The sequence below is a fragment of the Neodiprion fabricii genome, chromosome 3 (assembly GCF_021155785.1).
Source record: "Neodiprion fabricii isolate iyNeoFabr1 chromosome 3, iyNeoFabr1.1, whole genome shotgun sequence".
Taxonomy (NCBI): domain Eukaryota; kingdom Metazoa; phylum Arthropoda; class Insecta; order Hymenoptera; family Diprionidae; genus Neodiprion; species Neodiprion fabricii.
This window is the reverse complement of record NC_060241.1, coordinates 17,629,255-17,646,733: the sequence shown is the minus strand read 5'-3', so window position 1 is coordinate 17,646,733 and position 17,479 is coordinate 17,629,255. Positions and strand designations below refer to the sequence as shown.

General features: G+C 37.3%; 1 protein-coding gene across 1 annotated transcript; it reads left to right on the top strand.

Moving 5' to 3' along the window:
* Window positions 1–1,451: 1,451 nt before the first annotated feature.
* On the top strand, window positions 1,452–15,482 carry LOC124178280. Its single transcript, XM_046561516.1, has 16 exons — window positions 1,452–1,489; window positions 1,719–2,163; window positions 2,793–3,078; window positions 3,187–3,286; window positions 3,733–3,843; window positions 3,939–4,094; window positions 4,208–4,254; window positions 6,465–6,573; window positions 7,692–7,864; window positions 10,350–10,386; window positions 10,611–11,055; window positions 11,887–12,172; window positions 12,299–12,398; window positions 12,501–12,611; window positions 12,748–12,903; window positions 15,166–15,482. The coding sequence occupies exons 1-16, from the start codon at window positions 1,463–1,465 to the stop codon at window positions 15,214–15,216; spliced, it is 2,640 nt and encodes an 879-aa protein (XP_046417472.1). The 5' UTR covers window positions 1,452–1,462; the 3' UTR covers window positions 15,217–15,482.
* Window positions 15,483–17,479: the final 1,997 nt, after the last annotated feature.

Below are 17,479 nucleotides of genomic sequence, written 5' to 3'. Positions count from 1 at the left end.
CTGGGATGTTGCAGTTAATCGAGAAAGGGAAGGGCTTCTCTTCGTGGTAAAGAGACTGCATCAGCTCACGTGTAATTTTTTTTATTCATCGCCTTCTTTTCTCAATATCCTTGGTGCGAGACTAACCGAGTCTCTCAATTTCTAATCCTTAAAAACCTTCTTGAACGCCTAGATTTATACCTGGGCATTCAGCAGTTTTAATGAAACTTTGTTGGTAAGTTCGAGGTACTTCTTGGCAAATCTTTAACTGCAATATTCCTCGTCAACTCTTGGCTTTTAGATCGTGTTAACGCAACACTAATAATATTGACCAACTGATTCAAGGAAGATTGAAAACCATGCCATACTTAGCGATCTTTAAAGGCTGGTATACCTTCTGATGTCCTCTCACAATCGGTAGAATTGTAATCCACGTCCGGTTATCGTACCGTATTTTTTTATTGCAATTTAATTGGTACCGATGGTCAAGTTCTCTTGTACTAGAACCGAATTATACCCAGCCGCTCCCTATCGTTAATACAACCTTACCAGTGATCATCGGGGGTTTGGTAAACGCGACACACTGACAACAAGAATTCTTTGAGATTACAATCGGCAACCACACCGTTGCAATGCAGAGAGATTGTTTGTTCGATTTGACATCTCAGATTTGAACACGGTACAGAACTTGATAACTGGCATCGTCGATACCTCACCAGTGATTCACGGGACATTGTTACTACAATAACAACTAATTCCAAAACGCACGCGAATCTTGATGCAAGGGGTATCCGTTTTTGATTGGTCAGTATTTCGTGTGATTCCGCGTATAGTTTCATACGATTTGGTTTAAAATCAGAAACTTATTCTTATTGATAATTGAAAATCATCCACATTTTTTTCAAATTTATCGCTTCCCGTATGGATGTAGCCTTTGTTTTTCTCCGTTCGAGAAAAATTCATGCAATCTTCAGTTGTTTGCAGTAGAACTTTAACGAACTCGTACGGACTTGAAAATACATTTGGAAATATCCAATTTAATTACTACGTGTTTAGTGTTGGATCTCTTGTATCTAAAGTATGCAAGCTCTTCGGGTTATCTTTGAGACTTTAAGATTTTTGATATTCTTCAATGGTGTTCTTAAACCAATTCGACAAAAGTTTTTCTCCCTGGAATATCAAGATACGAGTGTAAAGGCAAATGCAAAAACGTGTACCAGTTTTTTTAGCCGTGAATTAATTATACGTTGATCACAACGGATGGTCAAACAGACCATGGTAATAAGTATGCACACTGGCAGTTTAATGGATGGTCGAGGTATCGTAAGCATCTGTAATATGTCCATTAATTTGAAAATACCGTATCGATTAAAACTTTCCATTGTGATTGGCTCACGCCGGCCAATCAGAGCATTGCCAATGTTTACTACGGAGCAGAAGGCACTCCCTTCATCAGTTTATTGTGAGTCTTGGACCGTACATCATGGATCCAGCTACCTCGATGAATCAGGTTAAACCCGATTATTAGAACTTTGAAATTATAGGTGAATCGTGAAAGATTCGATCAAAACGTTCCATTGATGTGTACTGTGGATGAACGTCCAATTTCTTCCAGAATCTTGTATACGGTTGCATAAAATTTGAAGTATCTGAAAAAGTTTTGGTCAATCTTAACGGACACAATTTCCTCCTGTCGTGAATCTTTCGGAGATTACTGTTTTCTTTTCATCCATTTCTAGGTGGGAATAGCAAAAGCTGTTCAAGTCCTTGACTGGAACAACAGAATCTTAACGCTACTAGGGATCTGGCCTAGCGATCCAAACAACCTAAGGTTTACCCTGAGTTTCGGTTATATGGCAATCCAGTTGGCTTTGGAATACGCGGATCTTTTCCAATCCACCAACACGTTTGAGCATATCGTTGCGAATCTCACGCAAAACATTACGTTCACAACAATTGTGTTCCAAGTAATGTTACTACGTTTGAACTGTCGACAACTCAAAGAAGTGATCGTTACGGTGCGCGAGGACTTTCACGAGGAAAATTATGAAAGTTGCGAAGAAAGAAAAGTATTCTTAGCTTACTACAAACAATCCAGGATATTTTTTCTAACAGCAGTCCCAATGGTACTTTCTACCGCCATCACTATGTACGTGGCACCACTCGCTAGTGTACCGGGAATGAGTAAGTTTTGTTAAATGTATTTCTCACTGATCCATGATCGACAAATACTCGCGATCCACATTTTCTTTTTTTTTTTTTTCTATCAAGAGTACAAAATTCAACGGTAAAGTGAAATCGAAATCCTCCAATCTTATCAATCTTGACCTTCAATTCAATGTTCAAGACAATATTTTCGCGCTAATATATCAGAGGTGTCATGAGATGTTTATTGCAAACGTTACAGCAATTTGATGCAACGACTCTGATCAATCGGTACGCAACAAAGAGTAAAACGCGTCGTAAAAAATTGTCGAACATCATCATTTTTCGTAGTAATTCGTACTCTTCGACGATAATTATCCGAGTTTAAATTCGATATTTTTGGGTAGATAATTACAGATAACTAGAATTTTGCCATATATTTATTAGAACAACGATATCCTACGAAAGAGATCGATTTTGCAAATGCTTTTCTAGTTTACCGTTTATTCGTGGTATTATTATTGATAGGAGTCTGACAGTGAAAAAAATTTCAACTTACCGTTCAGAACTTGTTCGAACCTTCTGAAAACCCGTTCGGTTCGAAAACGTTTTATAAAACGTGTAATTACTTTCCGTTCACGTTATATAGAATAACAATTGTTTCACAGAGAATAGAAATGAGACCGTGAAATGGAATTTGCCGTATCACATGCGGATGTTTCACGACGTGTCGCAACTTCACTCTTACGCACTGACGTACGCCGCTCAGCTTCCATTTGTTTTCATCGGGTCCTTTGGCCACACTGGTCCCGATTGTTTAATCGTAACTTTGATGCTTCACGTTTGTGGCCAATTGGCCGTCCTGGGGGAACGCATCGGCAACATGAGCACTGATTATCGAGAATGCGGCCTAGCGATAGAAAAGTGCGTCCGGAAGCACGTCAGACTGATACGGTGGGTATTTTCAACGCCATTCGCGACGGAATACCAACTCAGTTTGGAAATTCAATTTGTCTCTGATAAAGATTGTCCGAGAAATATTTTACAAATAATGATATTCAGGATGGCGAAAGATTTGGAGGAGTCCTACAACGTCATCTTGTTGGTACAACTCATCGGAGGAACGGTTCTCATTTGCATCCTGACTTACAATGTCTTGGCGGTAAAGTATCTGGGGCATTCCACGCCAAATCGACCACTTTTCAAAGTTTCTTTTTTTTTTATCCTTTTCTAGCCTAGGAAAAACGTTTTTCAGAATTTTTTCAAATTCTTTTTTACCCAACCAAAGGAAAGTCGTGATTTTTTGAAAAAAATGGCTTGTTTTTTTAAATAGCTACAACTTTTTCAAAATTTGTATTAAAAATTAAAAATTCAAATAATCACAACATCAAAATGGCTGCAAAATAAGTGCCTAAGCTTTCGGGAAATTTTTTTTACAACGTAGAGAATATATTTTCGAAGTTCGAAAAAATTCCGCGGCGGTCGCCCCGCAAAAATGATTTTATTTGGCGGAGTGACACATACGCATTACATGTTCGTGTTGAAATCTGAGGGTTCAAGATATAACGGAAGTAAAATTTAAACCCTGTAAAAATATTTTTTACACAGAATACTGGAACAGGACAAAAAGCTGACTTCCTTACTTTCTCGTTGTACGTCCTCAGCGTCTTGCTTTTGATCTACGTCTACTGTTTCATCGGCGAGAGCCTTATTCAAGAGGTGAGTCCAACCATACTTGGAAAAAACACTTGGTACAATAAGAATTCATATATACGCCGATCGGCGAGTTTGATTTAATTTAACGCTACTTTCAGAGTACGAAAGTACATCATGCCCTCACTCAGTGTGCTTGGCACGGGATGCCACTGAAATATGAGAAAATGATCATCATTTGCATGGGGAGAGCTCAGCAGCCGCTCATACTGACGGCTGGAAAATTTTACATATTTTCTATGAGGAACTTTACCGCTGTGAGTTTACATGATTACTTTTTAGCGGTTGCATAATCTACAGCAGATTATGCTGTCGAAAATATAAATGGTAATTTCTTGGACGAGTTACATTTTTTTTTTTTTTTTTACAGATATTAAGAACTTCCATGGCTTACCTTTCGGTGTTGAGAAGCCTTTTGTGATCATTAATGAGCGCATACCTCACGATTCGAAGTGACTCTAGCTTAGGATATAACGCTTGGTTTGAGAAACGCAATGGAACCGAGGAAATATCTATTGAACAACGATTACCGATATCTAGAATTTTTTAACGATAGACTGAATTGAGAATCGGATGAAAGATCACTTTGGACGACTCACTAGTTCGAATCTAACGCGGTGCTGTGACGCAAAATTTCGTTTACAAGACGTACTCGCAATGTTTAAACTATTATTACAACAAAGCTGGACGTCCGTTTTAGCAAAATTCATTAGTAAATCACGAAGTATTTTACAGAATACTGATAATGCGCGCACAGAATCTTGTGAATAATAATTATACGTTTGTATTAGGAAACTTCAAGTAAATTACATGTTAGATGGAAGATACTGAGAAAAAAATAAATAGAACTTTACTTCTACGCGATTTTGATGTTTCTGATCCTATCCCCTCGTTTATACGTGCGCGATAAAAGGACTTTCTAAACGGATGTTTAAAACGCAAATCGGTGAGATTGTCACGTCCTCGGCGGCCTCTTTCCGTAGATATTAAGCATTCTAGATCATTTCATGTATTTTTTTTATCATGCAATTTTATTCTATTTCCATCAACCGCTTGCGCGGTTCGTTCTTTTCTTTTCTCCTTCTGTTGTGAAACCCAGAAAGTTTTCTCTGTTCGAACCCTCAGTGTTAAATTTTAAATTCCTACATCAAACCAAGTTCTTTAATTGACCTTTTGTTATCGTGGATTTAGTTCAAACGCATTCATTCAATAAACGTTACTCATCGATGCGTTTACCTTAATCCGACTGGACAAATAATTCGTCCAACCAACTATTAAAACCTAATAAATAAATAAGCAAAAGACAACGAAAGGTAAGTGACACCTTTTCGCTTCTAAACTTACAATTAGCTTTCCCCACAGATAATCGTCTAACATATTATTCGCTATCCAATAAATCTATGTGCTGAGTTTAGGCTTTCGTGCATAATTAACGGTCAGACTCAACCCGTCCCATAACACTGGTAACAGCGGTGTTGATCGAATTTAGCTAAAAAGTGGAATTTTTTATTTTTTTTTATTAATATACTATCGATTGCGGTTTCAACTTTTCCTTTTTCATTTTATGAGTGTTAAAACTCATTGGTGACGGCAAGCCGATCACGCGAAAGGGAAAAGACAATGAATACGGAAAGGTTACTCCTCTTAAAGAGGCAGAATTGTTAACATATGCAGGGAAATTAAATAAAGCAAAACAGTTACCTGATTTGGAAGGCGAACAAATAGCAAAAATATCAAGACAATTTAATGAAACGGAAGCTGCATACGCCGATAAAATTACCGCCTTGCAAAATAGGGTACGAAAAGCTGAAGCAGTAGACTCACGGTAGGCAGAATTAACTAAAAAACAGGAAGACGAAATTGGGAAACGAAAAAAATTAGAACAAGAATTTTTATCTAAACAAGTAGAAATGCAACAACAGTTAGAAAAAGAATCGGAGGACCGTATTGAAACACAAAAACAGTTAAAAGAATCGCAGGAAGATGAAAAAATTATTAGAAAAACAAACAGAATCAGACATTAGGGTAGAAATAGGTACGTCTGAACAGACTGAAGAATTGGTGACACATACTGATACTACGTTAATGCAAAATACCGAACGAAGTAAAGAAACAATGAATACGCGAGTAGAATCAGGTGTGAACCCAAGTTCTAGCGGTTTTATTCAACATTCGGAAACACTTGAAGATCCTCAAATATTATTAGAAGAATGCGAAAAAGAATTCCTCAAAGAACAGGCTGAAATTCGAAAACAGATGGAAGAACTTGAAAATAGGAAATCGAAAAGAAAAACTACAGACCCTCAAATGTTGTCATTAGCAGAACGGGAAAAAGAACCAATCGAAGGAAAATTTGTGGATCCACATTCGTGACCGTACGAAATACAAGAAACATAAGAAAAACATATTGTCAAAATTCAAGTTGGAAATAAAATAAAAATAATTGACACGAACAGATCGAAAATCCTAAAGGAATAACTGCTGATTATATTCATCTATGACTAGATAAGGACGATTGTAATCAAGCAGGCCATTTTATTCAATCGTGTTGATTTCAAAGTAGAACTAAAATCCTAGTGAAACCATCGATAAGTCTAAATCAGTCAAATATAAATGCATTGTTCTAGAATGAAGATGTCACCTGTACACCCGCCCATCCAGGTATTATTTGCAGCAATCCCAAGGATAGGTGATTTAGAGATGAAGATCAGCGAAAACGCAGAAGAAAAAATCGTGGTAAAGCTTCAATTCGGAAAAGCTTCGGAAAAGCTTCAATTGTCGAATCAATCTGGGAAAGAATGTTAATATCTAAAGCCTATTACATGGTATTCTATTTCGAAGCATCCGTTACGGAAGTAATTAAGACTCACTTGTCATGATCCAATGTGAAAACGACTCTATCTTCACGAAAATCATCACGGATTAGGGAGTGTGTTCTGTCCCGTTCTCTTATTATTTAAGCGGTACGGGAATCGGGAAGTGACGAATAAATGTTTGGTATTATTGAACTGTCAACCTTTATTGGAGCTGGTCCAGACAATACTGGCTCTGTGCCGCCTGAGTAGTGTTGCATTGAATGTATGTATCGTGTGTGTATTTACCTACTCGTAGCATACACAACAGAGCGTAAAAGGCGCATTGTGTACTGGAACGTAACCAAACTTTAACCGGAGTCACGATAGATTCTGATACGGAGGCAGAAAGATAAAATGCATGTATATTTGACATCTTCTGAATCGATAATTTACTTTTTCTTGACAAATTACCAGCCGAGCACTCTGTTCCGGAGAAGGGAACGAATAATGAGTGAAATCAGTCCATTATCAATTCTGTTATGGATGCCCGGCTTAACTTGGGCCTTGGCGTGTTACGACTGTGGAGGAACTTGAAGGAATACCTCATCGTCAGGCATTGACGCCGCTAGCATCGGGAATATTCCGCCAACTTCTAAAACTTTCCATTTTTGCAGTCACTGTGGGTTGAGTTACCGTGTGTAGGTGGTAAGGAAAAGGTCAGTCATTGGTAGGTATTGTCTGGAGGGTTGGGTCTTCGGGCACTGATCAGCCCGTATAAGCTGCGACGTTGAGAATTTGCTGATTGTGGTTTGAAGCTCACTTTGTGAAAGTCGTTTCAAGTTTTAAAGAGGAAGAAAGACGCAAATTATGTCTCTAACCATCCGGGACCTTAGGGTAAGTGTTAGACATTTCTCTGTTCTACATGGATAATTCCTACCAATGTTTCAAAATTTATACGCCAGTTTCTCGTTACAATTTTGACGATATTGTTTTCCACGGTGTTTATCAATCGGTTTTTGAGTGTATAATCTCAGTTAAAATTCCGTCTTTGTTCCGCAGGAACTTATTTGCCCCAAAGACAAAATTTATGTCGGGCAGGGCGACGAAGGGATTGACTTTTTTGGAATCAGGTGGCTACTTGAAGGAAGATGGGACCAGGAGTCCCCTGTCCAGGATTGGTCCCACCCCGCGTCGCACTCTCCAAGGGGGCTGTGGGAGGTTTACGAAGAGGGGTATTAATCTGTAACCCCGTTCAACGGAAAACGAAAATAAATCATCGTTCTCCGTTCAATTGTACCTTGTTTCGTTCGTTGGAATTCATTTTCCTTCCCATAAAGTAGTCTGTAAGTTAGTTTCTAAGTTATTCTCAGGTTTTGGTACAAATTTAGTAGTATCCTCTGTCGATCGAGCTACTTGGTTTTGCTGAGGTTTGTTCCGCAGTCCCGTCTACGTTCTGTGCTTCTTGATTTTTCTGAGAGTGTCCGAATAACGTTTCGACTTTCATAGATTAGTTAGTAAGTATATAAGTATAAGTATATGGGACATTTCGCAAAGAAACTACCAAGTCAAACCGATGGGGTAGGAAATTTGAGTAATATCTTTTTTTTTCTAAAAGGTTCTGAGTTTGGAAATATACTCCTAAAGGGATTTTTTTATTGCCACCTACGTTTGGACAGAATCACTCTCGGTCAATTTGAAAAATTTCATATTCAAGGCTAATTGTAAGTTTCTGATAGAAGAAATGGATATTTCAGAAAAACATTAGGAGCGAAAAGGTATTGATTTTGAACGTAGTTTCAATGGAAAATTATGCCGTATCATAAAAACCAGCAGAAACGAAAATAATATATTTTCGCCTCTTGAAAATACGCCATCTTTTATTTGGAAAAATCAAATCTCAAATCAATGTTTGTCAAATTACGAACGTTTCAAGCCATCGTACACCATGGAATAACTATTTTCTAATTTTTTACCTAATATTTGAGAAAAAAAAAAATCTGAAAAAGTATTGCTACGAAAAAAATTTTTACTGACCACGTTTTTCATGAATAATGCGTCAGAATGTACAATCATGAATATGTAATAAATAAAAATTTAATTATAACAAAAACATATGAAGAAAAATAAAAGTTTTTTTGTAGTAATATTTTTTCAGATTTTTGTTTTCTCAAATAGTGTGTAAAAAATTGGAAAATCGCTATTCCATGGTGTGGATCAATTTAAGATTTGCTTTTTCTGAAGAAAAATGGCGTATTTTCAAGAGGCGAAAAAATGTTGTTTATTTTCGTTTCTGTTGGTTTTTATCATACTGCATATTTTCTCCTTGAATTGGCTTATCGGCATTTCAAAGTTATTCTATTTCCTGCGATTTGCCTAATCTTTTGGAAAATACGTGCGTATTTAATCGATTTCACCGCAAAAAACTGAGTAGAACCCACCATAATATGTAAGTGTGTATCTACTTGTCAAATTTATATTTTATCACTACCCAGGACGACAAAAATTTTATACCCTCAAATCGGACCTAATTTATTGTTATTGAAATACCGTGTCTGACGTTACCCAGGTAAGTTTTGATTTTGAAGCTGCCACCGTTAATTGACGTTGAATCCGATGTAAGTTCAATACAGTTAAGAATGCGACATGCGATAAAAAGCCGTAGCTGGATGATACGTGAGTTAGCTGTCCAAACTTATATTTTCTTCGTTTTTTTAGGATATATTATACCGAATGATAAAATATAACTCCACAAATCCCAACGATTGTTGTTTGCTAGTTTTTGAATGAAAATTTGTTTTTAAAAATGCAAATAAAATGTACACTTCTCGATTTCATGAACGGATCAACTTGATTTTTGCACATTGTGATATCCAGCCGATATTGTGCTTCAGCACAAACGATACCAGGAAACATGATCGATGACCCGACGCACGGCTTGACAAACAGAAACAGCTAATTGGATAGGGAAAATATTGAATAGGAGTTTCATTCAATCTTTCATTAATTTAAATTCGTTCACTAGAAGGACAATCAGCTCACAGTAGCGCGGCTGCAGGAGCCAAGGCTCTGAAAAAACCGTGAACGTAACAACACGTGTGAGAAAAACTTCATTCGTTACAGAAACTAGAAAAATTCAGTAAAACAGGTATCGTTAGAGAAACTGTTCGAATATTGTTGAAATTACGAAAAACGAGGTACGCGTAACCATTTTGCGCTATGGTCGATCCTTTTTTGGTAATCACAACGCAAAATCAGTTTGTAACGATTCATCTCATAAAAAATATTTGGCTGTTGTACGCCAGGAGATTGCAGCGTTCGTGCTCGCAAAATTGCTAAAGTTATTACGCGGCTTGAGGTGTGTATTACAATGTGACAGATTTATAATTTTTTCGACGAGATGAGTCAATTATTGAGCATGTCTAGGCGTAAATGCAGATGCCAACAAATACAAAAACTGCTCGAGTTCTTGCAGCCATGAATTAAATATGGGCTATTTCCGAGGGTGAGCGAATGAAAGCGGTACAATAGCTGTGTGCGAAACTTGCTGTGCACGTAGTCGAGGCATCACGCGCATCCATGATACGTTCATTAATTCGGAAATGCCGTATCGATTAGAATCTCACTGTTTGATTCGCTCGCATCGACCTATCAGGGCTTTGCAATTGTTTACCTCTGAGGCGCAGCGTACTTGTTTTGTCAGTTCATTGCTGTTCTCAGAGGAGTAACAATAAATCAAGCCGATTCTCTGATTAAGGTAAGCATTCGATTAACGCAACACGCATTAGACGATCCTCCGATAGTTGTGGTACTTTGTTTTTTTGGAAATCAAAGATTTTAATTTAATTCTAGGCACAGGCGTAAAAACAATGGTACAAGATTTTTTTCAGTTTCATTGTAACGAAGGATGTTTTTGTTGAGAAATTGACGAGTGTCATTTTTCACGTTTCTTTTGTCGATGGCTCTCTCTTTTCTCTCTAGATGGAAATGTCGTCTGCGGTTCAACTTCTAGAATGGAACGAAAAACTTCTATCCTTGCTGGGTCTTTGGCCACTCAGTCATAACGACACGCGGTTTACCCTCAGTCTAATTTGTTTACTGACTCATGTGACTTTAGAATACGTAGACCTTTACAAACTCGGCAAAAATTTTGAACACGTCGTGGCGAATCTATCCGAAAATATAACGTACACGACGATCCTGGTTCAAGTGATTCTTCTACGTGTTAACAGCCGGCAACTGGGACAAGTAATCCGGGCGGTTAACGAAGATTTTGTCGAGATAAATTATAAAACAACTCTGGAAAAAAAAGTCCTTCTAGACAACTATAAGAAGATCCGGGTATTCGTTGCAGTAGCAGTAACGTTGACACTCTCTACGGCAGTTACTTATTACCTGGCACCTCTCGTTGGTCTGCTAGGAACCAGTAAGTCACTTTCTCAACGCGTCTTTCTCTGAGAAAAATTTCATTTGTTATAGTAACTAGAAAAATTCAGTAGAACACGTATCGTTAGAAAAACTGTTTGAATATTGTTGAAATTACGAAAAACGTGGTACGCCTAACCATTTTGCGCTATTGTCGATCCTTTCTTGGTAATCACAACGCAAAATCAGTTTGTTCGGTTTACTCTAATTTTTTAGTTAAGCAAGGCTTTGATGTCAGTTTATTGTTGCACAAGCATTAAATTTTCGCAATACTCGCAAGAAAATATAGTAACAGTGTTCGTAACGAAAAAGAATAGCAACGGATACTAGACTTTCCGGTAAAAGCTGGATAACTAATTTTTACTTTATACCTAGGACTATATTTTTCGATTGTGGTAAAAAATGAAAATAGTTAAGGACTGAGCGGTAACCAGAACTAAACATTTCTCTCAGTGTGTAACTTATATTGGTATAGACACGTCAAAATCCTTGGATAGTCGTGATCAAAATGAATAAGAAAACAACTTTAACTATTTTGATAGATATACGCGTGTTACATAGAGAATTTCGAGCTAAAGTTTGGGTACAGTTTTTGACAATAAAGTTCGAATCCCCGTACCGGTATGGAGGAAAGGAGTTTTCGCAGCGGCAGGGATAAATTAGTGGTCAAAGCAGTCGCCCGGAAAGCGAAAGGTCCCGGGTTCGAATCCCGGTCAAGTCCGTGCCGTGAAACATTTTTCCCAGACCCGCCGGAAATGCACGTCACAGCACATTTCTCTGAATTATGCCCTAGATTTATACCGCAGACGGTAAAATGCAATTGCTGTCTCAGTGAAAGGAAATTCAACAATGGAGTTAAAATTGCCATACCACACGTATATATTCTATGACGTGTCAAACATTGAATCTTACTCACTGACATACGCCGCTCAACTTCCGTTCGTATTTATCGCGTCTTTCGGATACATTGGCCCCAATACTCTTATCATCACTTTGACAGTCCACGTGTGTGGACAACTGTCCGTCCTTGCGGAACGAATCAACGATATAAATACCGATGGTCAAGAGTGTGGTCTGGCCATAAAAACGCTTGTCAAAAAACACGTGCGACTGATACGGTGAGTTCTTTGACCGTGAATCCAAAATATTATTCTCATCATTTTAATTACTAATAATAATGATAAAACTGTTGACAAGCCTACAGATAAAACTAAGTACGTAAATCAACTATTAATAAACTCTAGAATAACACAGACTCTGGAGGAGGTGTACAATGTTATTTTATTCGGTCAACTTCTTGGAGGAATGATTCTCATATGTATCCTGTTCTACTACGCTTTAGCGGTAATACGGTGCTCATCTACCGAATTTCTGTTCGACCATTAAAGCTTGATACAAATTTTATTAAAAAGATGTACCACATCATATGTCTAATTTGATTTATAGCACGCTGAGGGAGAACAAAATTCAGATTTCTTCAGCGTTACCTTGTACATCCTATGTGTGTTACTTTACATCTTCGTTTATTGCTTCGTAGGTGAACGTCTTGTCCAAGAGGTATTCGAAAAATATTAACTAGTCAACTATTAAAGCATCGAGTGGATACGTTGAAATACACTTGTTCAATTTACGTTAATTTAATCATGGAAACGTTATTTACTGGCAAATGTTATTCGATTATTGTTGATTCTAGAGTACTAAAGTACATGACGCGTTAAGCGCATGTCGATGGTACGACATGTCATCGGTTCACGCCAAAATGCTAATCATATGCATGGCCAGGTCTCAGAAGCCGCTCGTACTGACGGCTGGAAAATTCTACATATTTTCTATGGGCAGTTTTGCAAATGTGAGTTCGCTGGATGTTTTTAATTCTTGACGTATGGCCTGTGCGATTTAGTAGTAAGACTTTATTTCATCTGAAGCTCACGATCGGATAATTGTTTGCCTCGATACATAATTTTCTAGCGTAACTGAATGCGCTTCTCATCAATTGCTGCTCTGATTAACTGAATCCTGGTTAGTTTTATACCGACGATTCGCAAATTTCAATTGGTAGACTTTTGGAATCAGAATCTATTGTATATTGTGAAACGTATTTGAAATGTACAAACGAGTTCTTAAGCTAGTCAGTCTAGTCGGTTGCTTATACTGATAACACATTACCAATTCGACACACTACCAAACGATCTAGTCAAAAACGACGCTGACCAATAATTACTAAATAGATAAGACTGGATTTAAACTATTTAGGTGTAAATACGAGAAGTAGACCCGGATACATCAAATAAAATTAGCAAATTGGATTAAAAAAGCGTGAGAAAGCAGCGTAATATAAAATAAGCCGAGATTATTGAGAGAGCTAAATTTGCGCAAACGATAAGAAAAAAAAAATTACAGATACTGGCACATTCGGAGCTAAAATAGCATGGGACAAAGAAAGGGACGCCGCTTGGCAAGTATAAATGAACGCCGGTGTTTCAACCAAGATCGTTAATTCCACGTTCTTCTTCCGAAGCGTTAATCCGGTCGTACCAAACAATCGGCTAAGTCTTATTAGCTGATTCGGTTTCGCACCTATTCAAATTCTCTTATTCGAATATTTATTAGCCTTTGCAAAATAATTTTTCCAACGATATCTCTGACAGCCTGACTTGCACGACAAATCTCTATAAACATTATTCACTCGTGAACTCAATAAATCATTCAAGTAAAACACAATTAACGAATATCTGAATTAAATCACTCCGACAGTTGGCGCCGACATTAAGCTGTCGCATTTTACTTTAATTTTCTTCATAATTAGGATGGTTATATTCTCAACCCTTGTTTAAATTATTTATTTTTTCATATTTTTGCACAACATTTTCCTTTGAATTGTGATGTTCACTCTTTAAGCGGCCTAGCATCGCAGACAAATGTTTTTTGTTATTATTTGTTTAAAAAAACGAGCATTACCAAGGAATACACTCACCAACAACCAGGATTACTGAGCGTGTCGGCTGGTGCATTTATGCAATGGCGATTGTTGTCACCCAAGATCTTATCACCTCAGATAATGCTCAGGAGCTTACACACACTCACACACACTCAATTTGACTAGATTCAGTCTTATTATAAACTTTTGGAAGCCTTCATTCCTAAATTATATCCTATACGTAATTCGAGTTGCATGTGATTGAGCTGGATGCAAATAAAACTAGCGGACAAGAATGATCTTTCTGAAGAATAATTCACACTTAAACGAAACGGTAATATCGATGTTATTTTAACGTTAATTAGTGTAGCAGTTTTTTTTTTTTTTACGTTTTGAGTTGAGATGTAGTGGCTAGTAAATAAACAAATAGGTTATCGATTATTGATACTGCAAAATGTGATCCGTTCGTTCGGTTATTGATGAATTGATTTTCAATTTTGCAATTAATTCGGCTTTTTTTTAAATTTAAGGACAATTTTTGGTGGTACGAACTCGATTACGATTCATGGTTTTTTTGTGGTCTGTTCAATAAGAACTTATTCGATTAATAATACATGTTTTGTATATTTAACCATAATATCAGGGGCAAAGTCATTTTTGCGAAGTTATCCTCACAGATGTCAGGTTAGCGAATCATATGGCAAAACGGTGACGTGTATTTTTTTACATCCTGTACATCAACGCGAAAGGATTTATTTATAATGCATAGTCTATAGATGGACTTTACTAGACATGGCGGTCAAATTTCGTCGAAGAAATATTTTATTCATGCAAAGAAATATCATTCGGTACAGCTAAAAATGGTTACAACAACAATTTGTGTTATATTTGAGTATATTTATTTGAATTTCATTCATAAGAAGTTCAACAGTTGATTGCACTATTTGTGTTTACTGTACCTAAATTTGACAGATACGATAATTTCTGACCCATAAAAGCAGTCTCATCCCTGCCCTATATACTAAAACGAAGCATCAAGCGTGTCGAATATTTGCTAAATATTAAAATACCATAAACGAAGGTATAGTATTAACGGTAAATTGACATTCTTTCGTTCTCCATTATACTACATGTTATAGTCTAAGCTGACAATTTTATTATCGTGCCGAATCGACAATTTGTTTGTTCTTACAGGTAATGAAAACCTCGATGGCGTACCTGTCGGTGTTGAGAAGTCTCCTTTAATGCAGCTAATCCGAAATGGTCTCAATTTTGAAATCGTCATGAGATACATGAATTAATATAGGTAATGATGTACAGGAACGAGTACAATTAGAGATTCAAAAATTTGGTAGGAATATTGAAAGTACGAAAAGCAGTATACACTGATCGATTTTTCCAATGTTGTCCTGCTTAGCACAAGATACGTGCATTAATTCTTGTAGCATATTTTCCCCAAATATTGATCACTGATGAATTATTTTCATGCAATATCACGTATGTTTCCTCGCTCAAGGTTTGACATTTAAAAAAAATTGCTAATTATATAAGTATTGAAAAAATAAAGATTATTTTCACTCAAGAATCTTTCATCATTTATCGTCAGTATCAAGTATACTTTGATGACAAACAATAATCCCTATGAGTCAGAAATTTTATCGAGTTTAGAATGCAAATGGTACTCGCTACTAAAAACCAGACAAGATACCGAAGTTGGATTATTTATTTTTATTTTATTTTTTTATATCACAATCTACCCGAAATTGAAGCGATCCTATTTTTCGAAATTTCAATTTCAATTTGTACTTCGATGAGAAATTTAAAAAATATATCCTATTACAATTTTTGAAATACATACAAGTCGAGAAGGAAATCAGATATTGATTAAATTCAAAACAAGCTTCTTTGTCAAGTCCCGTCCTCCAGACCTCAGATTCTTTTCCCCATATCTATTACAATCAATTAATTATATAATGAAACATTCAACCCTCCCCATTTCCTGCATTCAGAGTAGTGGCACGTGAGTGCATAATTGACGTGTACAAACCGAATCGTCTAACAAGAGACTTTGGTCAAATACATATCAACCCTTGGAATCACGGATTTTGCGAAACTGAACGAAGTAGCACGGTTGGAGACGTTTCATCCTTTGAAGAAGCTTGCAGATCTTGAAGCCTACTTTGATTATCGAGTAAGCGGAATTCGTCGAGTTAAGACGAAGTTTGAGGATAAAATCGTGACGAATCTGGAGGACACGCTTACGGTTTTCATCCCGAACCGATTAGTGAAAGCCTGACAAGAAGACGATGAGCTGTCCAAGAGAACGGTGACGACTAGCAACGACAGTCGGTTGCATCTGCGCTATCCGGGTGGACCAAACAATTAAGTTGAGTTCGTTTGCGTGTGAAAAAATTTGGAAAACCCTTAGCAAAGACGAAGGTTGTCAAGCTGCGTTTGAACCTCGTAATTGTAATGTGAACTTTACGATGACTCGTAAGGGGTCCCCCAAACATGCTAATAACGGATTTTAATGGGTGTCAGGTAATTGAAAGGAGGAGCCTTCCGAATACTAGGGTCATGGCATTTTATCCACTGATTGTGAGCCTTAGTTTAGGTGAAAATTGCCTCGGTAGATCCTTTCCCGCACGTTCGTCATGTACGTCCGGTCGTAAAGGACCCTAGAGAATAAAGACATATCGAACAATGACTAAATAAGCGAAGAGTCAGTAATACGAGACTTTCAGCGTCGGTTTATTACCCCTTAATTACCACGGGTCTGACCCATTTACAACACTCAATTGGCTGCCTGGACTTTAGGTACGATAAGGTGCGGAAGAGTCACGTATTGTTCAATTAAGTTGACATACCTGCGTGCTCCCACTTTCCTCCTACATAAAAGATTTCCACTCCCGTAGCCAACACTTCGGGTAAAAGTTCTTGACCAATCCAAAATTTCCACGCCCCAAAATAATTGACCAATACGAAAAATCAGCCAATCAGCAAGCTCCTGCCCCCTTCACATTTCCGTAAATCTTCCAAATACCTTCTTCGATCATTACCTGAGAAGTCAGTTGCCGTTGAGACGTCAAACTGTACAGTCAGTACGCGTCAAGTCCTCAAGTCAACTACTTGTTAATCCGACTAACAAACAGCTATTTAGATCTCTGACAAATTCAACGTATCAACGTCACTGCAATAACGATTTAAATGTATAAACTACTACGAATGATACAACTTGTGATCTTGTGACCAAATATTTTGTATTCAACGTGTAAAGAAATAGTTTGGTTTTACAAAACTCGTTTCAACGAATTATCCCCGAAAAATACGTTGTGGCCCTTCGAGCCGGATAAAATCCGAACTCTAGTATCAATTAACGATATCAATTCAGTGAAAAAGTGTCAATTAATGCACAAGTGTTGAATTAATTAAGTTCAGTGAAGTTGTACATCAAGATCAGCACAACAATCAAGGTGATCAAGGCAATGAAAGTGACGAGAAACGAGGA

Excerpts from the sequence above, each read along its gene's own strand:
- LOC124178280 (XM_046561516.1), top strand. The coding sequence starts at position 1,463 with ATGGATCCAGCTACCTCGATGAATCAG. Across the intron at positions 3,844-3,938 it reads GCGAGAGCCTTATTCAAGAG|AGTACGAAAGTACATCATGC; the intron begins GTGAGTCCAACC and ends CGCTACTTTCAG. Across the intron at positions 11,056-11,886 it reads CGTTGGTCTGCTAGGAACCA|TGAAAGGAAATTCAACAATG; the intron begins GTAAGTCACTTT and ends TTGCTGTCTCAG.